Source organism: Patella vulgata, chromosome 8, assembly GCF_932274485.2.
Source record: "Patella vulgata chromosome 8, xgPatVulg1.2, whole genome shotgun sequence".
Lineage (NCBI taxonomy): Eukaryota > Metazoa > Mollusca > Gastropoda > Patellidae > Patella > Patella vulgata.
In genome coordinates, this window is record NC_065886.2 from 11901145 (window position 1) to 11927998 (window position 26854).

Genomic DNA, 26854 nt, shown 5'->3' on the forward strand with positions numbered 1-26854 from the left:
ATATTACGGATTAGCCAATGAAACGGTCTGTTACAGCGAGTTTTTGGCGTGAGGTGCACGGAGCTGTGGGTAACCCACTAGAAACATCCAACGCGGATTGGTTAATCAAATGTCTGACGTCATAGGGTCAAAAGCCGCTCGTATGATCCCTGACGCGACCTCCCACTACAACTGGTCATCATGTAGTGCAGGCCATCCAAAGTATAAATAAAAAAGAAATAATATATACACCTGTATTTTTAAAATCAGATTGTATTATTCTAGATACATGCGCAATATTGAATTCGGTTGCCAAGGTCAAGCGTGAGAATTGTCGTTCACCCGTGTTCAAATTAGCAAGCACGTAAAAGAACCACTGGTGTGAAAGCCATTGTCTGGATAAAATGCTTTCCCTATGTTTATTTCAAAATAAGTATTTTGAGACTAACAAATCACCAGTGATATTATTCGCCATCCCCGTTTTTGGACATAATATAATATGATAAGACTCGTTTTCTAATACAGATGAGATTTGCTAAATAATATTTGTGTTACATTATATTACCTTTCACTACCTTTCACTGTCCTGTCAGGACCAGATTACCACCGGGAAGACTGGAAGACGGGGACTTATCGATAAACAGCGGGTTTAAATCCAACCGGACTGACGATAGAACAGTATTATAGCCGTTCTCGCTATAATATTTCAAAAATAGATAATGTAAAATGAATATGTTGAAACTTTCATTCAAATTACTTTATTTTGAGCGAAGTTATCAATGGTTGTGGTCTTGACAAGATGTGTGCATTGGTCGTAACAACCGTTCTGGTCATTCGAGTCTTAGCCCCACTTCTCCAATTTTAATTTAAATCATTAAATGACCGAACCGTTTTAATCTAGTTAAAATCTTGAGCATCCGATGGCATCGAGAGTTGATTATGGACTTGTCATGTTAATAAATATCTAATTAATAATTTATATAACATTTAAGGCCTAAAGAAAGACCTGCAATAGGCAGATTTAGCTCTTGAATAATGTATGTTTAACATAAACACAACACAATTTATATGGAAAACATCACTAATTTATACAGCACGACGTTTCGACAAGTGTTCTCTTGTCGTTCTCAAACACAAGTATAAACTATGTAGATATGTTTTGAAGTGTATGTTGTAGGTTTGTAATATATATATTACTGGGTATGGATATTCTAGCAGTGCCAATATCAAATTTAACCCTATGAATTTGACTGTGTATAAATAAGATAGATATGTATGTACCGGTATGTTTTTTGGGGGTATATTGTTGGTATGTTAGTAATATATTATATATTAGGGTGTATGGACATTCCTACAACGTTAGTATTAGATTTATCATTAAACGTTTTGCAGCGTGGATGAACATTCCTGCAGAATCATGGTTAAATTGATCACTATAAAAACTTTACTGTGTATAAGAGAGAGAGAGAGAGAGAGGGAGAGAGAGAGAGAGAGAGAGGGAGAGAGAGAGAGGGGGGTTAACGTCAACTCGACATAAACTAGGTGATTTCGGGACTAACATGTGGCTCAATTTTATTTCAATAATTCGCTTGCGTGTAGGGGTCTTTAGCTGTGGGAGGAAACCAGAGGACCGGAGAAAACCCACGATGTTGGACATGCGACCCTAGTCCTTGGCATGTACAAGGGGGGAATGGAAACCACACCAGCTGATTCAATTACAGACCTTATGATACAGCGCGCACATGCTAACCATTTGGCCATTACCCCCCCCCCCCCCGTACTCTGTATAAAAGAGATAGGTATGTATATAAGAATTACCATGTAATGTACAGCTATATATTTTATGTATATATATGTATTACACAGGTATGTATGCTATGTATATTTTATGAGAATACCTGGGACGAGACTATTAATCACACCTGGAACCCAGACCACGCGCACCCGGTCAATTATTTATAAATCACAATTCACCCAAACACCAACTCACGCTGGTTTTATTTCATGTTTTTACACGGCATATTATTATATATTAATAGGAGATGCGAGGGAAATCGGTGACATGTTTTCCAGAAATGGTTTAGTAAAGATGAACAGAAATGGCTATGACTACTTTTTATACGCCCACAGTAAAATGTCCGTCTGTTTGGTGCGCATAATTAACGTTATGTTAACCTTAATGTTAATATCCGATTGATTTTAAATTTATACACAGTATTCACGGCCATGACACGAAGCGGTCCATTGATTGCTCAAGAGACAAAAATGATCATCCGATTGACGTTAAATTTATACACAGAGTATAAGGTCATGGGGCGCAGTATCCTATTGATTTGTCAACGAATTCCAATATTTACGGCAAGAGTTATGACCCTTGATACTCTAGATACTAAATTTATCATGCGATTGATTTGAGATTGATATTGTTTTTTTTAAGGTCATGAGACAAACAAACCTATTGATTTTCAATACTTCCGATATTTATTTCAAGAGTTATGGCCCTTGATCACTCTGAAACATGGTTATTTAATGAGTTGTTATACTTAATCAGTTATTAGTGTTTTGTAAATGGTTTCATTACCAACTAAAGAAATAACATGCGACAACACTTGTGGACTTTTGTGAGCGTATGTTTCGTTGTCTGGCAACCTATCTTTCATTATTACAAAAGTGCATTCGTTCTTACGAAAGCAGATTTCCTTGACAATATGAGAGTAGATCACCCTTTCTTTTAGTCGACATTGATAGTTTATGCCAATGAGGTTTTCACAAAGGATCCAGACCTTTAATTATCCACGACTATAGTTCCTTCTAGATATACTATAGTAGGGGTGTTGGATGACCGAATGGTTAGCGCGTGCGCGCTGTATCATCGGGTCTGTCATTGAGTCAACTGGTGTGGTTTCGATTCCCCGGTTGTACGTGACAAGAAGTAGGATCGCCTGTCCAATCGCGTGGGTTTTCTCCGGGCCTTCCGGTTTCCTCCCACTGCTAAAGATCCCTATGCGCAAGGAAATATGGAAATAAAATTGAACCATGTGTTAGTCCCGAAATGACCTAGTCTGTGTCGAGTGAACGTTAAACCCCATTCCTCTCTCTCTCTTGATGAATATTCATGACCATCAAGCTGAACGATAACAGAGTTAATATAATAGTGTTGGACTAATATGTTTGTTTTAGGCAAAATTACATCTTTAAAGCTTATAGTCTGAAAGCTGATATTTGTTATTTTAGTCTTCAATATAGTACCTTTAATTAAATCAGTTTGTACTGAACAAATACGCCATTCCCTTGCGTACTCATTCCACGCTATAACCCATTTTATTTCTATAACATAACACCAATATTTATATAGCGTATGTAACTGGTTTGTAAAGTTGTTGGGGTTAATAAAGTTATCATGAAATTTAATAAGTTGATAAATTTATTTAAAATCAGAACCAGACGACAGGTTTGATAAAATAATTATAGAAAACTATAATCAGTGGATTTAATGATAGGCCTACACTGTAAAAACAATGTGTACAGAATATAGCGGGGTTTGGTACAGTGACATCCACTCCGCCATTTTGAAACGGACATATTGTATTTTCTGCTATCTATGAGTACTTGTTTAATGCAATGTTGGGTAATTTTCCTAGGGCAGCGATATTTTGGACTTAGGTTTTCACTTATCTGATGGAAATGAAATGAAAAGAAATGGGGTTTAACGTCCTACTGTTCTGCTCCTGTGCTGGGCTAATGAAGACGGGCATACGCCATACAGTGTGCTATGAGAGAAATTTTGCCCGGGCAGCGGCACTATCGACTACTCTTATATCGAATTCCAACTGCCAAGGGATCTTTTACGTGCATTCTAATGTATACACGGGACCTCGGTTTTTCGTCTCATCCGAAGTATTAGACAGCTGTCCTTGCCATGCCCTCCGTCCTGCATAACTGACAAGGGGGAACCACGCCAGAAAATCTGGATGAACTTTCTTGGCCAATGCAGGGATCGAACACCCGACCTCCAGGCTAGCGAGCCAGCGTCTTACCCACTTAGCCACGTGATCCCCCTTATCCGATGGACTATTATAGTATCTGTGCCGTGGATGGTCCGTGGTAGTTGTGTGGTCGGGGAACTGGACTCTATGGTTATGTGTGAAATGAAATGGAATGAGGTTTAACGTCCCACTGTTCTACTCCTACTGGGCTAATAAAGACGGGCATATGTCGTACTATAAGGGACATATAGTCCGAGAAGCGGCGCTACGGCGTACTCTTATATCAAATTCCAGCTGGTGGTAGTTCTTTTACGTGCGCGTCAATATGTACATGGGACGTCGGTTTTTCGTCCCATCCGAACGACTATACGTTCTCCCTTCGCATGTGTGAACCGCGGGGTAAGAGAATCCTCCTACTGTTCTTCGATTTCCAACTGCCAGGCGTTCTTTACGTGCACGCCATCTCGAACTTTCGTAACGTACGACTGGGCGACCCCCCCCCTCCCGCACACACACACACAGACGCCATACCTGACAGTGTGAACCCAGTTTTAAATATCCACTCCGGGATTCGAACCCGGTACGTCCTAGCTGTGTGTTCAATGTAAGCATTGGTTTATCAAATTGTACCAAAAATTTGTTTTGGGGTGGAGCAAAACGTCGACTTTCTCCACAACACTTAATTACACATTTAGCATTTTAGTGTGTTGACATTTGCTTCAAGATGGCTGAACGACACTCAAACACACAAACGGGCTATGTTATAGTTTATCCAGTTGTACCAAAAAGATATTTGTGGGGGTAGAGCAAAACTTCTGCCTTCGCCAAAAAACTTAGTACTATATTCAATATTTTAGTGGGTGACATTTGCACCAAGATGTCTAAACGACGTAGAGCAAAACTTCGGCTGTCTTCTAAAAACTTAATTCTATATTTAATATTTTAGCATGTTGACAGCTGCACCGAGATGACTGAACGACACTCATACACACACAAACACAGACGGGCTATATTATAGTTTATCCGTTTGTAAGATACCCCGCCCCCCCAGCCAATTCTTCAAAAAACGTTATTCCATAATATTTAATATATTAGTGGTTGACATTTGCACCAAGATGGCTAACCGTGTGAAGGTGGGGCAAGAAGTCGACTCTCTCCAAAATACGGAATACGACATTTATTATTTTAGTCTATTGACAGTTGCACCAAGATGTGTGAACATCACATCAATCTACTGACTATGTTATAATTGAATATTTATCTAGTAAATTTATATATCATAAACACCTTGTGATATAACTCCATGTTTCTCTTCTAATTTCATATTAAAGACGCCTCATATGTTTATATGACCCCGGGGTCAAGTAATATTCTTTCAACTCTGTATACAGGGGTGTACAGGGTGTTAAGGGGCGTTGCGGGGGAGGATATAAAATCCCTCTAATGATTACACAAAACGGATTGGTGAGACTATTAAACCGACGGAGTCACCAGATGGCGATAAAGCATATCTTCACCTTCTTTCTTTTTTCCTTTTCCCACCCTTTTGCACGAGAATGTGTATCTAGAATCGAATAAGAGAAACTGAAATGAAATGGGGGTTTAACGTCCTACTGTTCTGCTCCGACTGGGTTAATGAAGACCGACATACGCCATACAGTGTGCGCTATGAGAGTCATTTTGCCCTACGGCCTACACTGTAAAAAATATCCATTTTTTATGTGGCCGAATTCCGTAATTTAACACCTTTTTTCTGTTAATCGATGGATTTTTTGGAGAAATTGTGTTAATTGTCTGAATTATTTCTTCAAATTACGTGTTTTATGTATTTCTGTGGAATATTCAGTATTAAACAGGAAATTTCCGTGAAATTTAGGGATAAAATGTTTTATTCCCTTCTATAACGGACTTAATTCTGTTATTTTACGGAATAAACGGTGGAATGACAAGGAAGTTCCGTGAAATTTAGGGATAAAATGTTTTATTCCGTTCTGTAATGGACTTAATTCTGTTGTTTTACGGGATAAACGGTGCAACGATAAGTAATCGTATACATATATAATCATTCCTAATAATCATCATGTTATAGTATTCATTTCAATTTATTAACCATAATATGAAGAATCATATTTTGTAACGTTTGGTATATTAATTGACATGTATATCTAATTTCCATTATTTATAAGATCTATAAAGTGTATTGTTATTCATCATACGGTAATCAGATTGTAAGTATTTTCATAAATATGTAAAAGTATGTTTTAATGCCGCGGGTGTTAAGGTTGTAATATCTGGTAATCAAGCACGCTAAAGTCCGGATAGTACAACCGGTTGGCCAGTGTACGTCGGTTGGTCTCTATGGCAGAGTCTGCATACCTGCGAATTGATAATACCGCAAACTTACATCTGAAAGCCTCCAACCACTGACGGGTAGCGGTTTGTGATACCTTGCTCTCGATTCTTATAATATCGAAAAGAGGTTACGTTTAAAAATTATTTGCGATATCACTTCGGTGGAAGCGGACGTTAAATAAAGCTATTTCACGCACGCGTATAAAGTCAATGGTTAATTCAATGAAATTTTTATCACCTTCATGGTCAGGAAACAAAATTTACCAGGATTTTTTTTTTCTGTATTTGAAAATGGAATTTATGTTAATTGAAGGAATTTCTGTAAATTACAGGAAAAACAAATACGGATAAAATTTTCCTGGTAATTTTTGTTTCCGGAATTTTTTACGTTTTTTCACGGAAATTTTTGTTACAGTGTACCCTTATATCGAATTCCAACTACCAAGGGATATTTACGTGAACACCAATGTGTACACAGGATATCGGTTTTTCGTCTCATCCGAACGACCAGACAACTGTTCTTGTCAGGCCGTCCATCCTGCACCACTGACAAGGGGAAAACGCACCGGAAAATCCCGATGAACGTTCACGGCCAACACCGGTATCGAACACGCGACCTCCAGGCTAGCGACCCAGCGTCTTACTCGCTTAGCCACCGTGGCTCCTGAAGTCAATGTGGAGAAAATTACTAGTCGGAGGCCTTATTGGACGCTGTGAGTATTTCATAATACGCTACCACTTCTAGGATAGTCACTCATCGGGATATTGGGATGTTGTCTGAATCTAAATACTTTTTCTCAATAAAATGTGTTTACTTGCTCCGCTCGGCAGCAGTTTACTCAATACATTTTATATTGCCTATAGAATTAGTTTTTAAAACTGTTAACTCCCTTCTTTAAGCCACCCCAAATATATTTATTTTTTATTATCTAATTTTCAACTATTATAGCAAGAACGGTCAGCTCGTTATCTGAATCTTACATAATGCACCTTCAATATACAATATTCTCTCTCTCTCTCTCTCTCTCTCTCCCGTTATCTGAATCTTACATAACGCGCCTTTAATATACATTACTGCGTTGACAAGGATGCTTGTTACGTCTATATTTAGTGGGTGTTAATTAGCTGATTAGTTTATCATCTTTAATTAATTTAGTCAGTAAATGAAGAGATAATGATCAAGTATAATTTATATCAAGTCTGGGTGTCTGTATTTTATCAACAGACCCGTACATTCTGTATATCTATTACATTAAATATATGCTCCATGGTCTAATGCCACCGAGTAGATAAGGGCTGATATTAATCTGTGTAGCTATAATTCTCGAATAGGAATTCTCACTACTTCTTAAAATATGCAAAATATTTGTTCGGCAAAAAATCGTCTTCTTATCTTCATATACATATAGGTCGGTTATCTTAGCCATGGACAAAAAAAAATCCCCTACATTCCAGTTCTTTATTAAGAGGTCTGAATTCCTATTTCTCTAATCCTATAAAGCCAAGTCAGTTACGTATTTTAATGGAACACCCTTTTCTGCGATATCCCTTCCGTGGAAGCGGACGTAAAGAAAAAAGGTATGTCACACAATGAAGCACTCGTCTCAACTCAGAACTGACGCCCTGATAAAAGTGTTCAATATAATATTTCACATGTATCAGAATATGATAATGTTTAGGTAACCAACCATTATAATTATGTTAGTTTCAAATTTATCCTGGTATTCACAAGCCGTCCAGGGAGCCACGGTGGCCCAGTGTAAGACGTTGACTCGCTAACCTGGAGATTCCGTGTTCGATCCCTGCGTTGGCCGAGAAAGTTCACTGGGATTGTCCGGCGTGACTCTCCCTTGTCGGTGGTGCAAATTGGCGTGTTGGTAAAAGATCTTTTGACAGCTGGAATTCGATACAAGAGTAGGCCGTGACGTATACCCGTCTTCATTAGCCCAGTTCCAGTAGGACGTTAAACCCCATTTCATTTTCATTTCCTTACAAGCTGTTGATCATCGTTTGAGGTATTTTTAATACCTTGCGAACTACAATATTGTGAAAGTTGAATCACTAAAATAATTATCTGTCCAGAAAAGATTCAATTTCATTCAGTATTTACAAAGGTATGGTGAATTTCACAGCATTCGGTATTCACCGCAGTCGATATAAAAGTATTAATGCTAGCTATGTGATGCTAGTTATGAGATGCTAGATATGTGATGCTAGCTATGTGAACTCCCAAAACGAGAAGTGGTATAAGGTGTTATTGACAATCCTTCGATTTGCTGAAATAAACACGTATGGTTGGGGAAAGTTCCAAGGTTGGTAATTAATGTGTAAACCATTTTGCCAAGACTGTGGGAGTATTGTGATAGATTGTTTCTCCTCAGTCGAACACAAGCCAAAGGCTGTGGACACGGGCCGACTAGAATTTCCCGGGTTAGAACTTCGGCGTAGGGTCGAGAACCTCGAGTGTTTTCCAGTCAGGGTTAGCGCTTGCGCCGCTGACAAGGAAATATGTTTAGTTGTTTGGATGGGACGAAAAACCAATGCGCACCCGGGTACACACGTGTACGTTAAACAATCATTGGCAGTTTAATCCCCTCTTTGCACACGTGATCATTTAAAAATAAGATTTGCTGTTTTCTGTTCTGCAGATATTACACATGACACAGTTACAGAATATGTGTCGGCATTGTTGGCTGATCTGACTCCTTTTTTTTAGGCGGCCCTTACCCTAATACTAACCCTAACCCTGCGGCCCCCTCCCGCTCAAGCTAGGCTAACCATATCCCTAACTAGGATAAAAGAGAAGAAAAAGAGAAATGAAAAGATGAATGAAAAAAGTAGTCAGATCAACCAACAGCGCCCAAGTGTCAACACTTGGAATAATTAAAATCTTCACATAAATATTTATTCATGAAAACTAAAATTACAATATTTAGAGAAAACTGAGTATTCATTGGCTGAGCGCGAAAATAAAAGTAGCCTACAGATTTTATGTTTTGGCCAATGAAACGGATGCATTCTTAAAATATGCGAGTTTAAGTTTTCATGGATAAGGCCCTCGATGATTATAGAATTTATCTCTAAAATTCACAAAATAACAATGAACTTTTCTTTACATATTCGTGCTATTAATTCATAAAGAAAAAGATGCCATTTAAATTCACAAAATTATATATGAATTAATTCAAATAAAAACACCAATACTCACGGAAAACTGCGATGTATTTCCTGATTTCTTCGACTATTAACTGGCTGCCCTATCTGATGGCAACATTTAAAGTGAAATAGTTCTCGGGTAAATAAACACCGTACTGTAGCCGTTCATGAATTAAAGAACTTTTATCTCGTGTCAGATATTGGCGGCAAAACTTGCGATACGGTCGTCTGCTATGAGTAGCGCGTGCAGAATGGAAACCTGTAGAACATCGATGTGGTACTTGAAACATGTTTTTGAGTGAAGTTTGGAAGTAGATGTAGATATGGTGGTATATACCACTTATCACAGGTTTCTACTGGGGAGAGAGAAATTATTAGATATCAGTAAGACTGAAGCCAGTTAATAACTTTGTTATAGGCTTAAAGATATCAGCCTCTTACATGCCCAAGTCCTTATAATGTGTTTTATGTTTTTTCACCCCCTATCAATATTTGATATTTGAAGGAGCAATTTCAAAAAATTTACACCTGTTATTATGTTCTTCTTTCATCTGTTCCAACTTCGTGGGTTTTCTCCGGGTCCTCCGGTTTCCACCCACTGCTAAAGATCCCTACGCGCAAGCGTATTATTGAAATAAAATTAAACCATACGTTAGTCCCTAAATGACCTAGCTTGTGTCGAGTGGACGTTAAACCCCATTTCTCTCTCTCTCTCTCTCTTCCATCTATATAATGGTACATTTTCAAAATGCTCCGAACATAGACTCGTTTGGGTCAAAGGTCCGCTTTAGGAAGAGAAAAACTAAATTAATCTTCTATGTTATTTCTATTGATTGAGTTTCTGACGTAGATTACATCTGATGTTGTCTGGCTTGACCACTTTGATCTGTCCAGTTCGTTGGATTTTATGTGTTGATTAGCTTTGCTGGATACCAATCTGTCTTCGCTCAAAATTTGGCGTCAGATAAAGCGATCCTTAAGTCCCCATCCACCACTATTTTTTTTTCTTTGAATGCAGTAGACCAAAAGTGCTCCCCCCCCCCCAAAAAAAAAACCCCAACAAAAAACCCCAAAAAAAACCCAACAAAAAACAAAACAAAAAAAAAACAAAGCCCGAAAAAAAAAAAAAAAAACCAACCCAAAAACAACAAATAAATAAATAAATAAAGTAGTGCCAGCGGTGAACGACACCATTCCCGCTACTAGGTTTAGTCCATTTAAACAACTTGAATGGCTGGAGATCTGCTAAAATGGAACCTATCTTTCTCATCAAAGACAAAATGAAAGATATCAAATGTACTTCTCTGCAAATAAAAGCCCGAAAATACCATTTTATTTGTTTCTGATGAGTTTCCACTGCATGTTAATTATCTTATAATAACTATTAATGGTCAGTATGTCAGGGGTCATTAAGGGGATATAGTACGCTTGAGTTATCTCCCTTTCTGCTATATATATCATACACTGTGATAAGCCGTGTTAATATATTGACACTCTGTGTGTATAATTTATCATATATATTTCAACTTGTTGTTGCTAGGGATACGAGAAATAGACAATACATGACGGCAAATGTTGATAAATTATACGACAGAAAACACTAACATATGTATTTAGACAGTTGATGGCTTTAAAAGGCAAATACACAAGAAAAAGTAGTTCTATTAAAATGAAATACAATGGGAGCGAGGGAGACTGGGGTTGAACGTCCACTCGGCACAAACTAGGTCATTTCGGGATTTACATATTAGCAGTGGATGGAACTGGAGAAAACATGTCACGTATACGCGGGGAATCGAAACCACACTACTTGTCCACTCGACACAAACTAGGTCATTTCGTGACTAACATATTGTGCGTAGGGGTCTTTATAGCAGTGGGTGGTCCCAAGAAAACCCACGAGACTGGAAATGCGACCCCACTCAATTGTTATGTATATATGCGGAGAATCGAAACTACACCACTTGACTCAATGACAGCCCTTATGATCTAAAGCGAACGCGTTAAACCAGCCCCATCCCACCCCAATGAAATTGAATTTAACGTCTTACACATATCAGGCCAATAAAGACAGACAAATGTCATGCAATATGCTATCAGGAAAATGTTCCCTGCTCTTATTTCGATTTACAACTACCAGGAGATCGTTAAACACGGGTAATGGGTTTATTGCCCCATCCAAAAGACTAGGCGATTTTCCTTGCCAGGTTCTTTATCCTGTATCACCGACGAGAGACAATCAGACTGGAAAATACAATGGAAATTTACGACCAACAACGGGATCGAACATGGAACCTACTATATAGTGAAATAGCCCCATATACCCCCTGAGCTCCCATACCCCCCCCCCCCCCCAAAAAAAAAAAAATCCCCCCCTCCCAAAAAAAACCCAACAAAATAAATACTATATAGTGAAATAGCCCCATACCCCCTGAGCTCCCATACCCCCCCCCCCCCAAAAAAAAAAGAAATCCCCCCCCCCCCCCCAAAAAAAACCCCAACAAAATAAATAAATAAAAACCGACCATGGGATAAAAAATCATCATGAATTGTTATATAATATATTTTGTGTGCTATTTTTTTCATTCCCTAAGAGAAGCTATAAACAAACACTTTTGTATTTTTCCCCTAAAACATCATTAATCATATATAATATACATGAAAAAAGTACCGAATAGCTCAGAATATTAGAAAGTCATCTTGTTCGGCGCCATATAAATCTATGAGTGAAACTGTAAGATGCAATGATAAATGTTTGAAGAGAGAGAGAGAGGAATATGTTTGTATCATTTTTATCAAATGTTTGTAACAACTGTTACTGGTCTATATACTGCTATATCTATTGGTATAAAATACGATGATAAATATAGAGATATATCAGAAATATTTACTGATATAACATACCTACATGTCAATCTTATCATCTAGCCTTGTCACTAACAGTTAACAAGTACAACCCGACAAGTCAGATTGTCCTAACTTCAAAACCAGTCAAACCGTGTTGAAACATCTCTTTATCCGAAACTATAGCCGTAAAATGATTCTAAACGTAGTCAAACATCTTCTAAAAATCTTACTGGAAACTGGAAGCCCTAAAACCAATCTAAACGTAGTCAAACATCACTTTCTTGAAACAAAACCGCATAAAATCAATCTAAACGACGAACCGAACAATTCCTTTATTCGAAACTAAAGCCCTAAATGATTCTAAACGTAGTCCAACATCTTCTTACTGGAGACTAAAACCCCTAATATCAATCTAAACGTAGTTAAACATCACTTTACTCGAAACGAAAACCCCTAAAACCAATCTAAACGTAGTCAAATATCTCTTTTACTAGAAACGAAACCCTTAAAATCAATCTAAACGTAGTTCAGCATCTCTCAATCTAAACGTAGTCAAACATCTCTTTACTCGAAACGAAAACCCCTAAAAGCAATCTTAACGACCGACCGAACCAATCCTTTATTCGAAACTAAAGTCCTAAAGCCCTAAAGACCCAAAAGCTCTGGCTAATTCCGGATCTGGCCCCTGTTTCTCAAAATCTTAACTAAAGATAAAATTCAAATTTTAGTAGATACTTCAGTTATGATTGGCTAAGCACTAAAATCAATCTAATATTATCCAATCAAATTACTAAAATTGGATTTTATCTTGGTTAAAAATTTCGTGAAACAGGCCCCTGTTCGTATCTTTACGTCGATAGACGTCCTATTCCCACAAATCGCAGAACTAACATACCTGTTTTTAAAATCTTCTTTAATACAACTACAGTGTGTATGTTTGGGAAAACTATTTAGAAATGGTGGGTGAAATGAAGGGGGTGGCGGGATAATATCTTACTTTTCTGTACGGACTGGGCTAACGAAGGCGGAGAAAGCAGATTAATATTCCATCCACTCTTACCAGAAAAATACTATGTACAGCTCTGTGTTTCTGTTTCACCGGTTGACTGGAATCAGATCTTTCTAGGAAACATGCCTTGGTATTCTTATTCTCTGTAATAAGACTCAACGGCGCTGTGGAAGGTGGTGACCTAATGCGGTGAATACCGAATGCTGTGAAATTCATCATATCTGTGTAAATACTGAATGAAATAGAATCATTTCTGGACAGATTAGTCTTTTAGAGATTCAACTTTCACAATATTGTAGTTCGCAAGGTATTAAAAATAACCTCAAACGATGATCAACAACTTGTAAGGAAATGGAATGGGGTTTAATGTCCTACTGTTCTGCTCCTACTGGGCTAATAAAGACGGGCATGCATCCGCCATACAGTGTGCTATGAGGGAAATTTTGCCCGGGCAGTAGCGGTATGTCCTACTCTTAATAGAATTACAACTGTCAACGGGTCTTTTACGTGCACGTAAATGTGTACACGGGACCTCGGCTTTTCGTACCATCCGAACGACTATACGTTGTCCCTTGCCATTTCCTCCATCCGTCATCACTGACAAAGGGGAAACACGCCGATGAACTTTCTCGGCCAACATAGGGATCGAACACGAGACCCCCAGGTTAGCGAGACAACATCTCTCTCACTGAGCCACCGTGGCGCCCCCACAACGTTAGCACCCATTCTGAATGTTAACGTTAGGTTAAAACCACTGTGATCAAAACGCAGGCCTACCCTAAGGCTGTGGGGTGAAAAAAACTGAGGCCTAATCGTTCAAGAAATCCAGCTTTACCGTTTCAAATAAATTACATGTAGCTATAAATCTGCTTGTATGGGTGAATAGAGAGGTCACGTGATGTATGATAATTGGTAGAATAAATTAATACTCCCATCTGATAATGACCAGAACTCTTACTGTAATATATCACTTTAATTTCATTAGAATCACCCTTTTATCAACAAGTGATAGCTGTGGGAGGGCAATGGTGATTAATTACATAGAACTATTTTAACATGGAAACGAGTGCCAATCCAGTATATTATGTGCCCAATTATTTATTTTTTGTTGTTGAGATATTAAGGAGCTAAATCGCGATTCTTTGGCATCTAGAAATGGACAGAAAGGGGTCGCAACGCATATAATAATCTAATATGAATGTATATATAAACTGATTTACATTCAATCGATTCTGTTTTTGTTGTAATTTCTAATCAGTTATGTTCGGCGAGATACCTGATGAATCCAAATTGAATGGCAGTCTTTGGCGTCTGGTTATTCCAGTCTACGCCGATAGTATTCTCCCGTGGGGTATATAATTAGCCTCATTCATTGGGTCGCTTCATTACAAATGGCGCTCGAACGCATTCTGTGTTTTAATCAGATTGATTCGTGTGTCAATTTTAAAATTTTCATTTTGTCTTAAATATTGGATATCAGAAGCCCATTTTTTTACGGTAAGATAACAACATCTATGTTGATCCAAATTGACCAATAAGTCTTGTTTGCAATTTCGAAGACTGTGGATGATACTGATACTTGCCCTCTTTAACCGATTTACATTGTATGTTATGTCGGACATTAAAGGACAATATTGGTGTCAGTCATTATCACATAATTGATAGAGCTGGTTAAACACATTCTAAATATAATTTTAACACCGAGATCATTGCTACGATAGCTGAGTAATACAGGTTTCCTGAGTCGGAAGTGACGAACGCCAAAGGAAAACACGAGTCATCTCTCTATATAACTGACTGATGTGACGAGTGATAACGGATATACGGCCGAATTTCTGCTCACTAATAATTCCTTCGAAGACCAAAAGTTGATATATGGGACTGTAAGAGGATACCTGACAATTCAATAAAGTAATTGAATGTCATTAGAGAAGAGAACACGAGAAAAATAGAAATAGTCCGTACATTCCCCTGTTTACATTCATTCTATATCTTATAAAAACATGGTAATGCACGGACTTTTTCTGTTTTTCTTTCGTGTTCAATTATCTAGTGGCAGTCAATTCTTTTTATGAATTGTCAGATATCCTCTCACAATCTCATACAACAACTTTTGGTCTTCGAATGAATTATTAGTGAGCAGAAATTCGCCCGTATATCCGTTATCACTCGTCACATCAGTCAGTTATATAGAGAGATGACTCGTGTTTTCCTTTGGCGTTCGTCACTTCCGATTCTGGAAAACTGTATTACTCAGCTATCGTACCAATGATCTCTGTGTTAAAATTATATTTGGAATGTGTTTAACCAGCTCTATCACATATGTGATAATGACTGGCACCAATAGTGTCCTTTAAGTTTTAACTTTATTTCTATAATGGGGGATCACGTGGCTAAGTGGGTAAGACACTGGCTCGCTAGCCTGGAGGTCGGGTGTTCGATCCCTGCATTGGCCGAGAAAGTTCATCAAGATTTTCCGGCGTGGTTCCCCCTTGTCAGTGATGCAGGTCGGAGGGCCTGACAAGGTCCCATGTATACATTGGAATGCACGTAAAAGATCCCTTGGCAGTTGGAATTCGATATAAGAGTAGGCGATAGTGCCGCTGCCCGGGCAAAATTTCCCTCATAGCACACTGTATGGCGTATGCCCGTTTTCATTAGCCCAGCATAGGAGCAGAACAGTAGGACGGTAAACCCCATTTCATTTCATTTATTTCTATAATTAGCCGGGGGTCAGGGTCATTCATTGAAAGAGTTCAATGCCTATAATCCCTGTTAATTAATAAATTATGCCCCCCCTCCACCTTTCAGATTTATATTTTATGCTTGTTATAACATCTATATTTTATTATGGTGGCGTTAGATGGGTGATCTGACATGTGCGCATGAGATCATAAGATATGTCATGGAGTCAAGCGTCGGTCCCCGCTTGCACCTGGAAATGGGTATGGTCGGCTGTGCCATGTTATTCCCGAAGTAACCCAGTTCGTGCCCCCTCCCCCCTCTCTCTCTCTCTCTCTTTCTCTTATAGAAGCGGGCACTTGTTGACTCGAACCATTCCTATTAATAAAACCATGTGATATTTGTATCGTATATAGAACTACTTATATTAACATTTGTCAGTCCATGAAAACACAGCTGTGGTAGACATATTACCATGAACACCCATACACTGCTAATAGATAACAGTAAAAGACTAGTTGATCTTTATTTAAGATAAGTACTATATAGTCTCGATTACTTGACCACACCTGCTGATCAATCAAAAAGTTTTTTCCTGTTACTAATCACATGGCTAGTAAGAAAGCAAGCACGTGCTTCGATTAATTCTAAGCTGTCTCAAATTCGTGTTTTCATTTGCTTCGATGGGAAGTTTCTTTTAGTCGATTTCATTTATCTGTCATAAAGGTGTATATTTCCTGTATTCAGATGAGTGAAATCAACACTTGTCATCGCTATCTATCATACAATCTCATTTATTTACAGGTTTTATTTGTCTGCGTCAATACAGAAGAAACATGTACGTGAAGCATGACAGATTGGGTTTTATAAAGAAATCAAGCGCTGTGTTCTTTATCGTATTCCAATTGCAAGGGGTTCTTTTACGACCAAAGGGGGATGGGTGGCCGAATGGTTAGCGCGTGCGCGTTGTATCATAAGGCCTGTCATTGAGTCAACTGGCGTGGTTTCGGATACCCGGTTGTACGTGACAGTTCAAGAGTCGGTCCCAAATTTCACAGTGTACTCGTCGATAAAAGTGTGTTTAAATATGGAAATTATACACTCAAATTAATGTGAATAGTTTGTCAGAAAGTTGTAGCCAAAAATTTTGAACCGTCATGGCTTTGATTAACATAGTTACGTAATTTATCTGAAGAATTTTATTTTGCACCGGCGTTGCGAGCCAAAATAGGGCTCCTGGCACAATTCCCGACTATAACTTAGATAGGTAATTTGCCGACTTATCCCCCAACCTTATTGAGAAACTAAAAGTTTGTATTTCTGTGAAAATATATCACAGAGCGTCAGATAGTTGTACAGGTTTCTTAGTACCGTATCTTCCATAACTAACCCGTTATATTCACCAATATATATACGGGGCGGCTCCAATAACGAAATAATAAAAGAATTCGACAGTTACACGAACTTGTAATTGTGTGATGATGAAAACGTAAACATCACTAAAAGACTAATTATTTTTGTTTACATCTTTCGTTGTCAGTGGAAACCACAACACTATATTTTTGTTTATATAACGTGTAAATATTGTCATTCCAAGGCGATTCGACTGCTTCTTCATTTACAAAACTCTTAATTCTAACCCAATTAAAACTATTAACCACTTTTAGTCGTCTAAAACCACTTCAAACAAAGCTTGCAATAACAAATTAACCGGATCGAAATTCATTTTCAAACATTTATTATAAATGTTCCCTCAAATTAACGCCGTGAAATTACACGTATCGAATTACGCAAAGTTTTCTAGGAGGGCGCTCAATGGTTCTTTTGAAGCGAGCTTCACTCCGTATCAAATTTACTTTGGATCCCAGTGGAACTAGATTTGCCCAATTAACTTCAGAATAATAATAAGACCATATTGTGATCTGAAGAACCGCCCTTTAATACAGTCGATATTTAATGTCATGTTCTCGTCTGGGTTTTTAAATCCGACGAATTCTCCAGACAGAACAAAAGATTTGAAGTAGAATTTTCAATACGTGTATATAATTTCAGATGCGTAGTGTTACTGGAACACCTGATGACCTATAATTTATACTGACAACTGTGTCCAAGACCAAAGAGAGCGAGAGAGAGAGAGAGACTAGGTCATTTCGGGACTAACATAATAATATGGTTATATTTTATTTCAATAATTGGTTTGCGTGCAAGGGTCTTTAGCAGTGGAAGGTACCCGGAGGACCCGGAAAAAGCCCAGGAGGTTGGACAGGCGACCCAACCCCTTGTCACATACAACCGGGGAATCGAAACGACGCCAGTTGACTCAATGGCAGACCTGAGAGAGAGAGAAAGAGAGAGAGAGGGGGGGGGGGTAACGTCACTTTGCTGCACCAACTGGGCTAATGAAGACAGACATTTTCGCCGGACAGTAGCACTATGCTATACGCACTCTACTCGATCGAATTCCAACCGTCAAGGGTTCTTTTACTTGCATGCTGGTTTGATATGTAACAAATAGAACATCTAACCCCCTATTTCCCAATAAAGATTGAGGATTGGATGATCGTTTTGTGAGGACCTCTCTAGAGCAAATCACTAAATATTCCCTAATGTGAATTAGTTCAATGAAATGACCGTTACTACTTTAGAGTCTGCATGAAATGAGATAGATATCGACCGTCTATTGAAAATTCCCAAAGGTTATACGCATTTACAATGGCGAACTGGGTCTGAAAATATTGGTTGCCAGGAGACAAAGGGGCCCACCCACTAATACAATTCTATCAATAAATTTTTAAAATGAATAAATTAAATTTTCAAAAAATATGTAAGTGGACAATAGTAATTATCATAACCCCATACTAGAATTGAAGATATAATAGAACTTTTATAATATTTTCATGCTAATATTTTTTTTTCTAATATTTATTATATTTTTTGATAATTTATATTTTAAATATATTGTTTAATGTCAAAGGGGGGCCACTTCCTCAGGTGCCCACAAGCTGACAACCTGGCCAGTCCGTCACTACGCAATTTATTGGTCACGGGTTTATCGTTTGGCTAATTCCGCTTTATATGTCCGGTGAGAAATGGAGTTTAACGTGCACTCGACACAAACTATGTCATTTCGGGACTAACACATGGTTTAATTTAGCAGTGGGAGGAAACCGAAGGACTCGGGGAAAAACCCACGGGGTTTGACAGGCGACCCTACTCCTTGTCAGGTACAACCGGGGAATCGAACCCCGCCAGTCGACTCAATGACAGACCGTAGGATACAGCGCGCGCGTGCTAACTTATATGTCCGGTGAACATGTCGACTTAGTGTTTTAAGCGTTATGGTCTTTCAATTGAAGAAACAGGAATCCAGGATTTGGGAAAGAAGATGGTAATGTATCGAATCTTGTACATTGTTCCCGTACAAAGGCTAGAGCCCAAGGACAACACTGAAAGGAGCATGTACTTTTATGGTAGAATTTATGCAGTGTCAAAATAAGAAAAAATCCAAGATATTTTGGAATGAGCTGTAATGGTTTTATGACAAGGCAGCTAGGAATGGATTTTTTATTTGCTTTGTGAGACTCTTTGAGATATTTAACTAGCGATACAAATGTGCATACAGGGTCTCGTGTTTTCGTCTTGTGCAAGTATGGCTAGAACCCAAAATTTAACACGATATTGACAAACCATAAACTCATTTGACAGTGACTCGGTGCATGCGGTAAGGCGCTGGTTCACTAACCAGACGGTTCGGTGTTCGATTGTAAATTTCACTTGTCGATGGCCTGGGGTTCGGTGTGCATTCAGGGGGCTAGTGTTTTCACCATGTGCGAGTAACTAGAACTCAACACTTGATACGATATTAACAAATCGACACAAACCATGGCTCAGCGGGTAAGACATTATTGATTCACTAACCAGGAGTTACCCGATATTTTCCTGTGTGTTTTCCCCTTGGCAGTGGTGTAGGACTTAACTACAAATGTCGTACCGTTAAACTGTGTTTAACGCTACAATTGATACAGTCTAAGACTCCTTACGCAAGTACAAATAGTTTCAAACGCACAATTGTCAACACATGTCATAACAGTTTGTATTGACATAGGTAATTCTATCAAAAATAGTGAAGACTGGACCACTAAAATAGTTATTGAACAGTTTTTCTTTGTGGTAATTATGCGTTCTACATTTTCAAAGCGACATTTCTTTTAATGTAAACCGCCATGACACCAGCCAGATGAAATCTCGCCAAATTTCGCGTAACAGTTGGGTTTCATCAAATCATATAATTATGCGGTAAGACTTCACCTTTATTTCAATGGGAATTGGTTTATTATATGTTAAGCAGCTATGTGCAGTACTGTCTTGGGTCAGTTTATGTGTAAATTAAGGGGGCTATAGACCAGTAAACTTTTTGTAGTCCTTTGACTAAAAAACTTGCGCAAAGGAACTCCGTAGGACGAGCCACTACTGTGGCTGGAGTAAGGCGGAAGACATCAGTAGTGGAACCATTTCTAGTGTAGGACGGTGATCCCGATATGAACAGCGTCATTCGGATGGGACGAAAATCTGAGGTACCATGTACGCATTTAAAAGAACCCTTGACAGTTAGACTTCATTTTCTGTCCGGAAAAATCCCCCCCCTGCCCGACAATGCACTCTACGGGCGTATATCACTCTTCATTGACCCGGTCGGTGCAAAAATGTAGGGCGTTCAACCCCCATTTCATTCATTCAGAAACATCTGATCAGTCCAAAATGGGGATAATAACATTAAATGGAAGCCCAATGATAGTCAAGACTAGCCAGATTATTGACCCAGATTTTAACAGGTCTCCTCAAAATGATTTGACACAAATATTGCATATTATTTTATGGGTCGTGTTTTTATAATTTCGTTTCGTTAATTTATGGAGCATAAACTTAAGAGTAACCAAAAACGACCAATCAAATACAACCATTTAGGAATTATGGCAACATGGCGGATAAAATGAATGAATCTTGGTTAGATATAGATGATGTCGATGAAAATCAAGTCATACGCTTACAGGTACTTGTTTTCTGTATGACGTATGTGAAAGAATTAACGAGGACGTTTTCTTCTTATTATATTGCCAATCCATCGCGTTTGAAACTCGGACATAGGCATTGAAAAAGTGTGTTGAATTCGAAAGAAAACTTGAAAACAAGTGACAACATGTTTGCTGACGTTTCGAACGTTGGATCTTTGAAAAAATAATATCATTCAATCAATCTGTTTTTATATGCTATAATCTAAAGCTACAAAACACCGATCATGAGTCAGTCAGATATATTGGATTTGTTTCTTCTGCTGCTTACTATTGACTTCTTTTCATCTTTTATTTTGACTTGAAGTTGAACTATTTTACTAGACCATAGATAATATTATCTATGACTAGACTGAGTCTAGATAGAGGAAAATCATTGTTGCCGTTCATTAATGACATCATTTTATAAAGAGAAAGATATCCCTCTTGCTGTACAAATAAATGCATCAGATTAAATGAAGTCAAAGCTTTCATTGGCAGTGTTGTCTATACTATAGCCTGTCGGACCTGCAGGTTCACCCCTGACAACAAAGAACTGGGCTTAGAAATCCCCAAAATTCTTCTCAGCCTAGACTGAGATTCAAATTGATTACATTTATGATTTTAGTCAAAAGGCTATTGTTCTACTAATCAGTCACTAGCCCCTGAAAAAAGAAAGAAAGGGAATCCATCCATTTAGAGTACCGTTACCAAGTCAAACTGTGACACCAGTACCAGTGTTAAAGTAGCTAAGTCTCTAACTCAATATCATCCAAAATCTTCAACTGTATTGAAAACACGAATTATTTGTCAATTTAAAACAACATTGATGCTGTGATCTTACCGGAAAAAGATGGGCTTCTGATATCCAATATTTAAGACAAAATAAATATTTTACCATTGGTACACGAATCGTGTACCATAATGCGTTTCAGCCCCAGTTCTAGCAAGAGACTTGAGGAACGAGGCTAGACATATTGCACCAAACGGCGTATGTAGACTGGAATAACCAGACGCTAGGAATTTGCATACGATTGAGACTGCTGGCTTATTTCACGGAACATAACTGATTTGAAATTAGAGTAAAAACGGAAACCATTGAATGTAAATCAGTTTATATACATTCATATTACAGTATTATATGTGTTGCGACCCACTTGTGTTCATTTCTAGGTCCCAAATATTAGCGATTTAGCTCCTTTAAATTGACATGGAGTTGACAATATACTCATGCATGTACTTGGTTTCATTTTGTTTTTGTTTTTTCAGGCCCACATCAGAGGAGTTCTCACAAGAAAATGGATGAAGAAGTTGCGACAAGACTTCGAAGAGCTGTGCAACAACATTGAAAGGAAGCCATTGGAAATTGAATGGCCAAGCAATAATATCTGTTCACCAAGAATCAGAAATACTAAACAAAGAAAAAATAAAAATGCCTCCAAAGAAACCTCGTCTAAAAACATTGTGTCCTGCTCTGACAAAAACATTGTGTCCTGCTCTGAAAATACAGAAAAATTATCTGTTGAAATCCAAACAGATTTTGATACGTGTGGTAGCCCTTTTTTACATGTACATCAACAAAATATGGACTCTTCGGAAAGAACAGGATCTGAAAAACATTTTGAAAATCAGACAAATAACCGTGGAAGTGAACAAAATTTAAATAAAGCAAAGATTAGTACCTCAGAGGATCGAAAGTTCTTACCAGAAAGCTCTGTGAATAATAGAAACACTCATTTCGACCCAAACAGACATTTTGAACAAATAGATAATGGTACCGGTACTTATTCAGGTTACCATGATGTTGATGTAATTCCACAGAAAGATTCTCCAGATAAGCAGGTTGAGTTGACAGATTTAAAAACCGTGGAGGGACGTGATGTTGATTTATCAACACAAGAACAGTCTGTGAGAAGAGGTGGATTAGATAATTCTGTTAATGATGACACATCGGTTTGGGATCCAGATAATTCTTCTTTTCAAAGTCACACAGGTGAAAATATAATTCTGAATATATGTACATGTAGTAGTAGGCTTTTGTTGCCTAGATATTTCTCCACTATGGTCACCAGGTAACAGGTTACCTTGGTCATTTCTATTCTAGGCAAACCTGGTAATAAGGCACCTGTCACATTGTCCAGCACATATTGACACATTTGTCAGTCATGAGCCGCCCTCTTATTTTTCTTGTATCAGTGTTTTAATATCATATTTATAATACAAGTGTGGCACAAAGTTCAAAATGTCAGGTACATTCACTGTTTTTTTTATTAGTGACGTTTCAACTTCATAAAGCAATATCGAAACATCACTCCTGCTTCGTTCCCACTATCACGATTCGTGCCGCGATTGAAATTGTGGAGTAATCGTGGGGATCCTTTCAGGTCGTATCATATATTGAGGTCTTTCGTAGCATTTGTGTTGATCGTATCTGAACATAACTAAAAGTACCGTATCGTGGACTAAATAGGGACAACCCTATAGCAACGCATTGCATGACGGTGGGAATCTAGCATCAATAATAAGCAGTCATTGTATTTCATAGAAATGTGTCCGGTGTAATTCCAATTCAATTACTAAATACCACTGAAACAATTTATATTAGTCCTGGTTTTTTTGGGGGTGATTTGGCTATTGAGGTAATAGAGATACAATTATTAGATGAGACATTTGTCTCTCTTGTTTTATTGTTGACCATCAATCTATGTATTTTTAGATGTAAAGAAGTTAACAACAGACAAGAAAGATCTAGCTGAATTACGGAAAAATCTTGCCATGGAATTATTATGGATTCAGCAAGCTATACAAAGTCGGAAAAATGTAAGTATTTTAAAATCTCAAAGAGAATGAATTATCATATTTATTGTAAACAATTGCTAAGAGGTGATTTTACAAATTGTAAAAAAAATGTGTATTAATTTAGCATTGTTGTAATTCACAGTTGGGTATAATCTTGTTTATCAATGATGGACTACATTTATTATAACTCAAATCTTATTAAAAGGCGGAGCCATGGTGGCTCATTGAGTAAGGTGCTACATGTATATCACTAATCAGGAGGCTCGGAGTTCGATCTGGATGTCAGCTGAGAAAGTTCCCAGTGTGTTTTCCCCCTTGTCAATGGTGCAGTACATCTGGCCTGACAAGAACAGCGTCTAGTTGTTCGTATGTAGATAGAAGACCCCTTGACAGATGGATTTTGTAATAAGAGTATGCCGGTCTTCATTAGCCAGTCTGAGAAAAACAATAAAACTCCATTTCATTTCATTATATTTATTAAAGGACCTGTAAAATGTACTAGTTCATTTTTGTTAGATCTGGTTTATTCAAGGAAGGTTATAATAGAACATCTTACCTTTTTTTATTATCAACTATTAAAGGACTGGTTTATATGATTTACCTACTTTCATTAGTCAGTATGTAATATACTAATGTGTGTTTTGTTTATCGTTTCAGTATTTAAAGTTGAAAGATGAGATGACTTGAAGACTGATTTGACTAGATGTAATATTCTGGGTAATCTTTCTGTCACCTGTCACCAAGATGTCAATAGATTTTCTCCCATGGGGTAGGGGGTTGCCTGCCCAACTTGTTGTTTTCGCCGGTTTCCTCCTAACGCTAAAGACACCTATGTGCAAGTGAATTATTGAAATAAAATGGCACTGTCTGTATAAGTTCCTCCTAACGCTAAAGACCCCTATGTGCAAGTGAATTATTGAAATAAAATGGCACTGCCTGTATAAGTCCTGAAATGAACTAATTTGTGTCAAGTCAATGTTAAACCCCATAAAATAAGAAGTGGTATCAGGCTGTCTTGTGATATTTTAAAGAAGAGAGAGAGAGAAATGGGGTTTAACGTCCACTTGACACAAACTAGGTCATTTTGGGACTAACATATGGTTTCATTTTATTTCAATAATTCGCTTGTGCATAGGGGTCTTTAGCAGTAAGAGGAAATCGGAGGACCCAGAGAAAACCCATGAGGTTGGACAGGCAACCCTACTCCTAGTCACGTACAACCGGGGATTCAAAACTACGCCAGTCGACTCAATGACAGACTTTATGATACAGCGCGCGCACGCTAACCATTCAGCCATCCAACCCCCATTTTTAAAGAAGATATGAATATGTAGATGATATATACTACTAATATTTAATATGTAAATAAAACAAAGAGTAAAATTATTTATAGATTTTTATGTTTTATTATCTTTATGTAATATCTTTACATACAACAATTTATATACATAATGACTTATTAATGGTATATACAAATAAATGAAATATATGATGCATTTTATAATTAAGGAATCGTAAAAATAAGAATTGACCATTCAGTTTTGTCAAGTTCAAATCTGAGACCAAACATATTTCTATTAACAAAATATTTAATTCAGATTTAAAAATTACTGATTGGGAATTACTTAAACCTGCTGATGTTAATTTATATTTTTTGGACAATATTTATGCTTTTCAAAGGTTAATCTATGTTAATCTATGTTAATCTATGCTAAAATGGACCTAAATGGATTATTTAACATTTGATTTATAAAAGAAATGAAATGAAATGAAATGGGGTTTAACGTCCTACTGTTCTGCTCCTAACCTGGGCTAATGAAGACGGGCATACGCCATACAGTGTGCTATGAGGGAAATTTTGCCCGGGCAGCGGCACTACGGCCTACTCTTATATCGAATTCCAACTGCCAAGGGATCTTTTACATGCACGCCAATGTGTACACCGGACCTCCGTTTTTCGTCCGAACGACTAGACAGCTTTCCTTGTCAGCCCCTCCGTCCTGCATCACTGACAAGGGAGAACCACGCCGGAAAATCTGGATGAACTTTCTCGGCCAATGCAGGGATCGAACACCCGACCTCCAGGCTAGCGAGCTAGCGTCTTACCCACTTAGCCACGTGATCCCCTTGATTTATAAAACAAAGTCAAAACATCAGTGGTTGATAATCTCCTTCCTGGCTTGCAATAAATCAGATTAAAAAGAGGGCCATCAAAAGATTTTATCCAACATTTATAGGTGGCACTGGCTTGTTTATTATTATCTACAGATCATGTCAACTGTTGCAAAATTTTCATCAACCATACTGGGGTGGACATAAAAGATCCATTGGCAGTTGGAATTCTGGGCAAAATTTCCCTCATAGCACACTATATGGCATATGCCTATCTTCATTAGCTCAGTCGGAGAAGAACAGTAGGACGTTCAACTCCATTTCATTTCCATCATATCTTTGTACATGTTGAACAGAACTTGACAATATTATAGTTTGCAAGAGAATCAAAAGTCCTCAAATAAGAATCAGCAGCTTGAAGAATATAATTTGTATATACAGGTACAGGTGACAATTCTATGGAATACAATTACTGATAAGACGTTTTAACGAGGCTTGTCTATAGTCATATAGTCCAGACTGGTTAATAATTAGAGGTGTAATAATATTCATATATATATACAGGTCACAATTCTATGGAATATAATTACTGTTTATGACTGAGTGATGTTTTAACTAGGCTTCTCTAGTCATTATCAAGCAATGATAATAAATAAAAAGACAATATAGAAAAGCCCAGTTAAAATGTCGCTCAGTAATAAGCAGTAATTATTTTCCATAGAATTGTGACCTATATATTTGGGTTCAATTACTAAATGCCAATTTTATGTAATTTTGGTCAATGATCAGGTGATGGTCATCATAAAAAGGTTCACAATTTTATATCCATACTTAATGAGTTTGAAATCCTGATTAAAACAAATAAGGTTTTTGAATGATAAAAA

General features: G+C 37.7%; 2 protein-coding genes across 2 annotated transcripts in view; one reads left to right on the forward strand and one right to left on the reverse strand.

The window, feature by feature from the left end:
• The window catches only part of LOC126830012 (PDF receptor), a 33054-nt gene extending 23344 nt beyond the window's left edge, over positions 1 to 9710 (reverse strand). Inside the window, exon 1 of the mRNA XM_050560216.1 lies at positions 9526 to 9710. The gene's annotated coding sequence lies outside the window, so the exon portion shown is untranslated. The remainder of the gene's footprint in view (positions 1 to 9525) is intronic.
• Positions 9711 to 20959: 11249 nt separating this feature from the next.
• Positions 20960 to 25255, forward strand: LOC126829337 (uncharacterized). The gene is made up of 4 exons (XM_050559138.2): positions 20960 to 21061; positions 22329 to 23052; positions 23776 to 23879; positions 24516 to 25255. Exons 1-4 carry the CDS (start codon positions 20990 to 20992, stop codon positions 24543 to 24545), a joined length of 930 nt encoding a protein of 309 aa, XP_050415095.1. The 5' UTR covers positions 20960 to 20989; the 3' UTR covers positions 24546 to 25255.
• Positions 25256 to 26854: the final 1599 nt, after the last annotated feature.

What these genes read in the sequence shown, in the direction of transcription:
- LOC126829337 (XM_050559138.2), top strand. Translation starts at nt 20,990, where the DNA reads ATGGCGGATAAAATGAATGAATCTTGGTTAGATATAGATGATGTCGAT. An exon ending in ATCAAGTCATACGCTTACAG is followed by an intron (nt 21,062 to 22,328) that starts GTACTTGTTTTC and finishes TTGTTTTTTCAG; the next exon opens with GCCCACATCAGAGGAGTTCT. An exon ending in CTATACAAAGTCGGAAAAAT is followed by an intron (nt 23,880 to 24,515) that starts GTAAGTATTTTA and finishes TTATCGTTTCAG; the next exon opens with TATTTAAAGTTGAAAGATGA.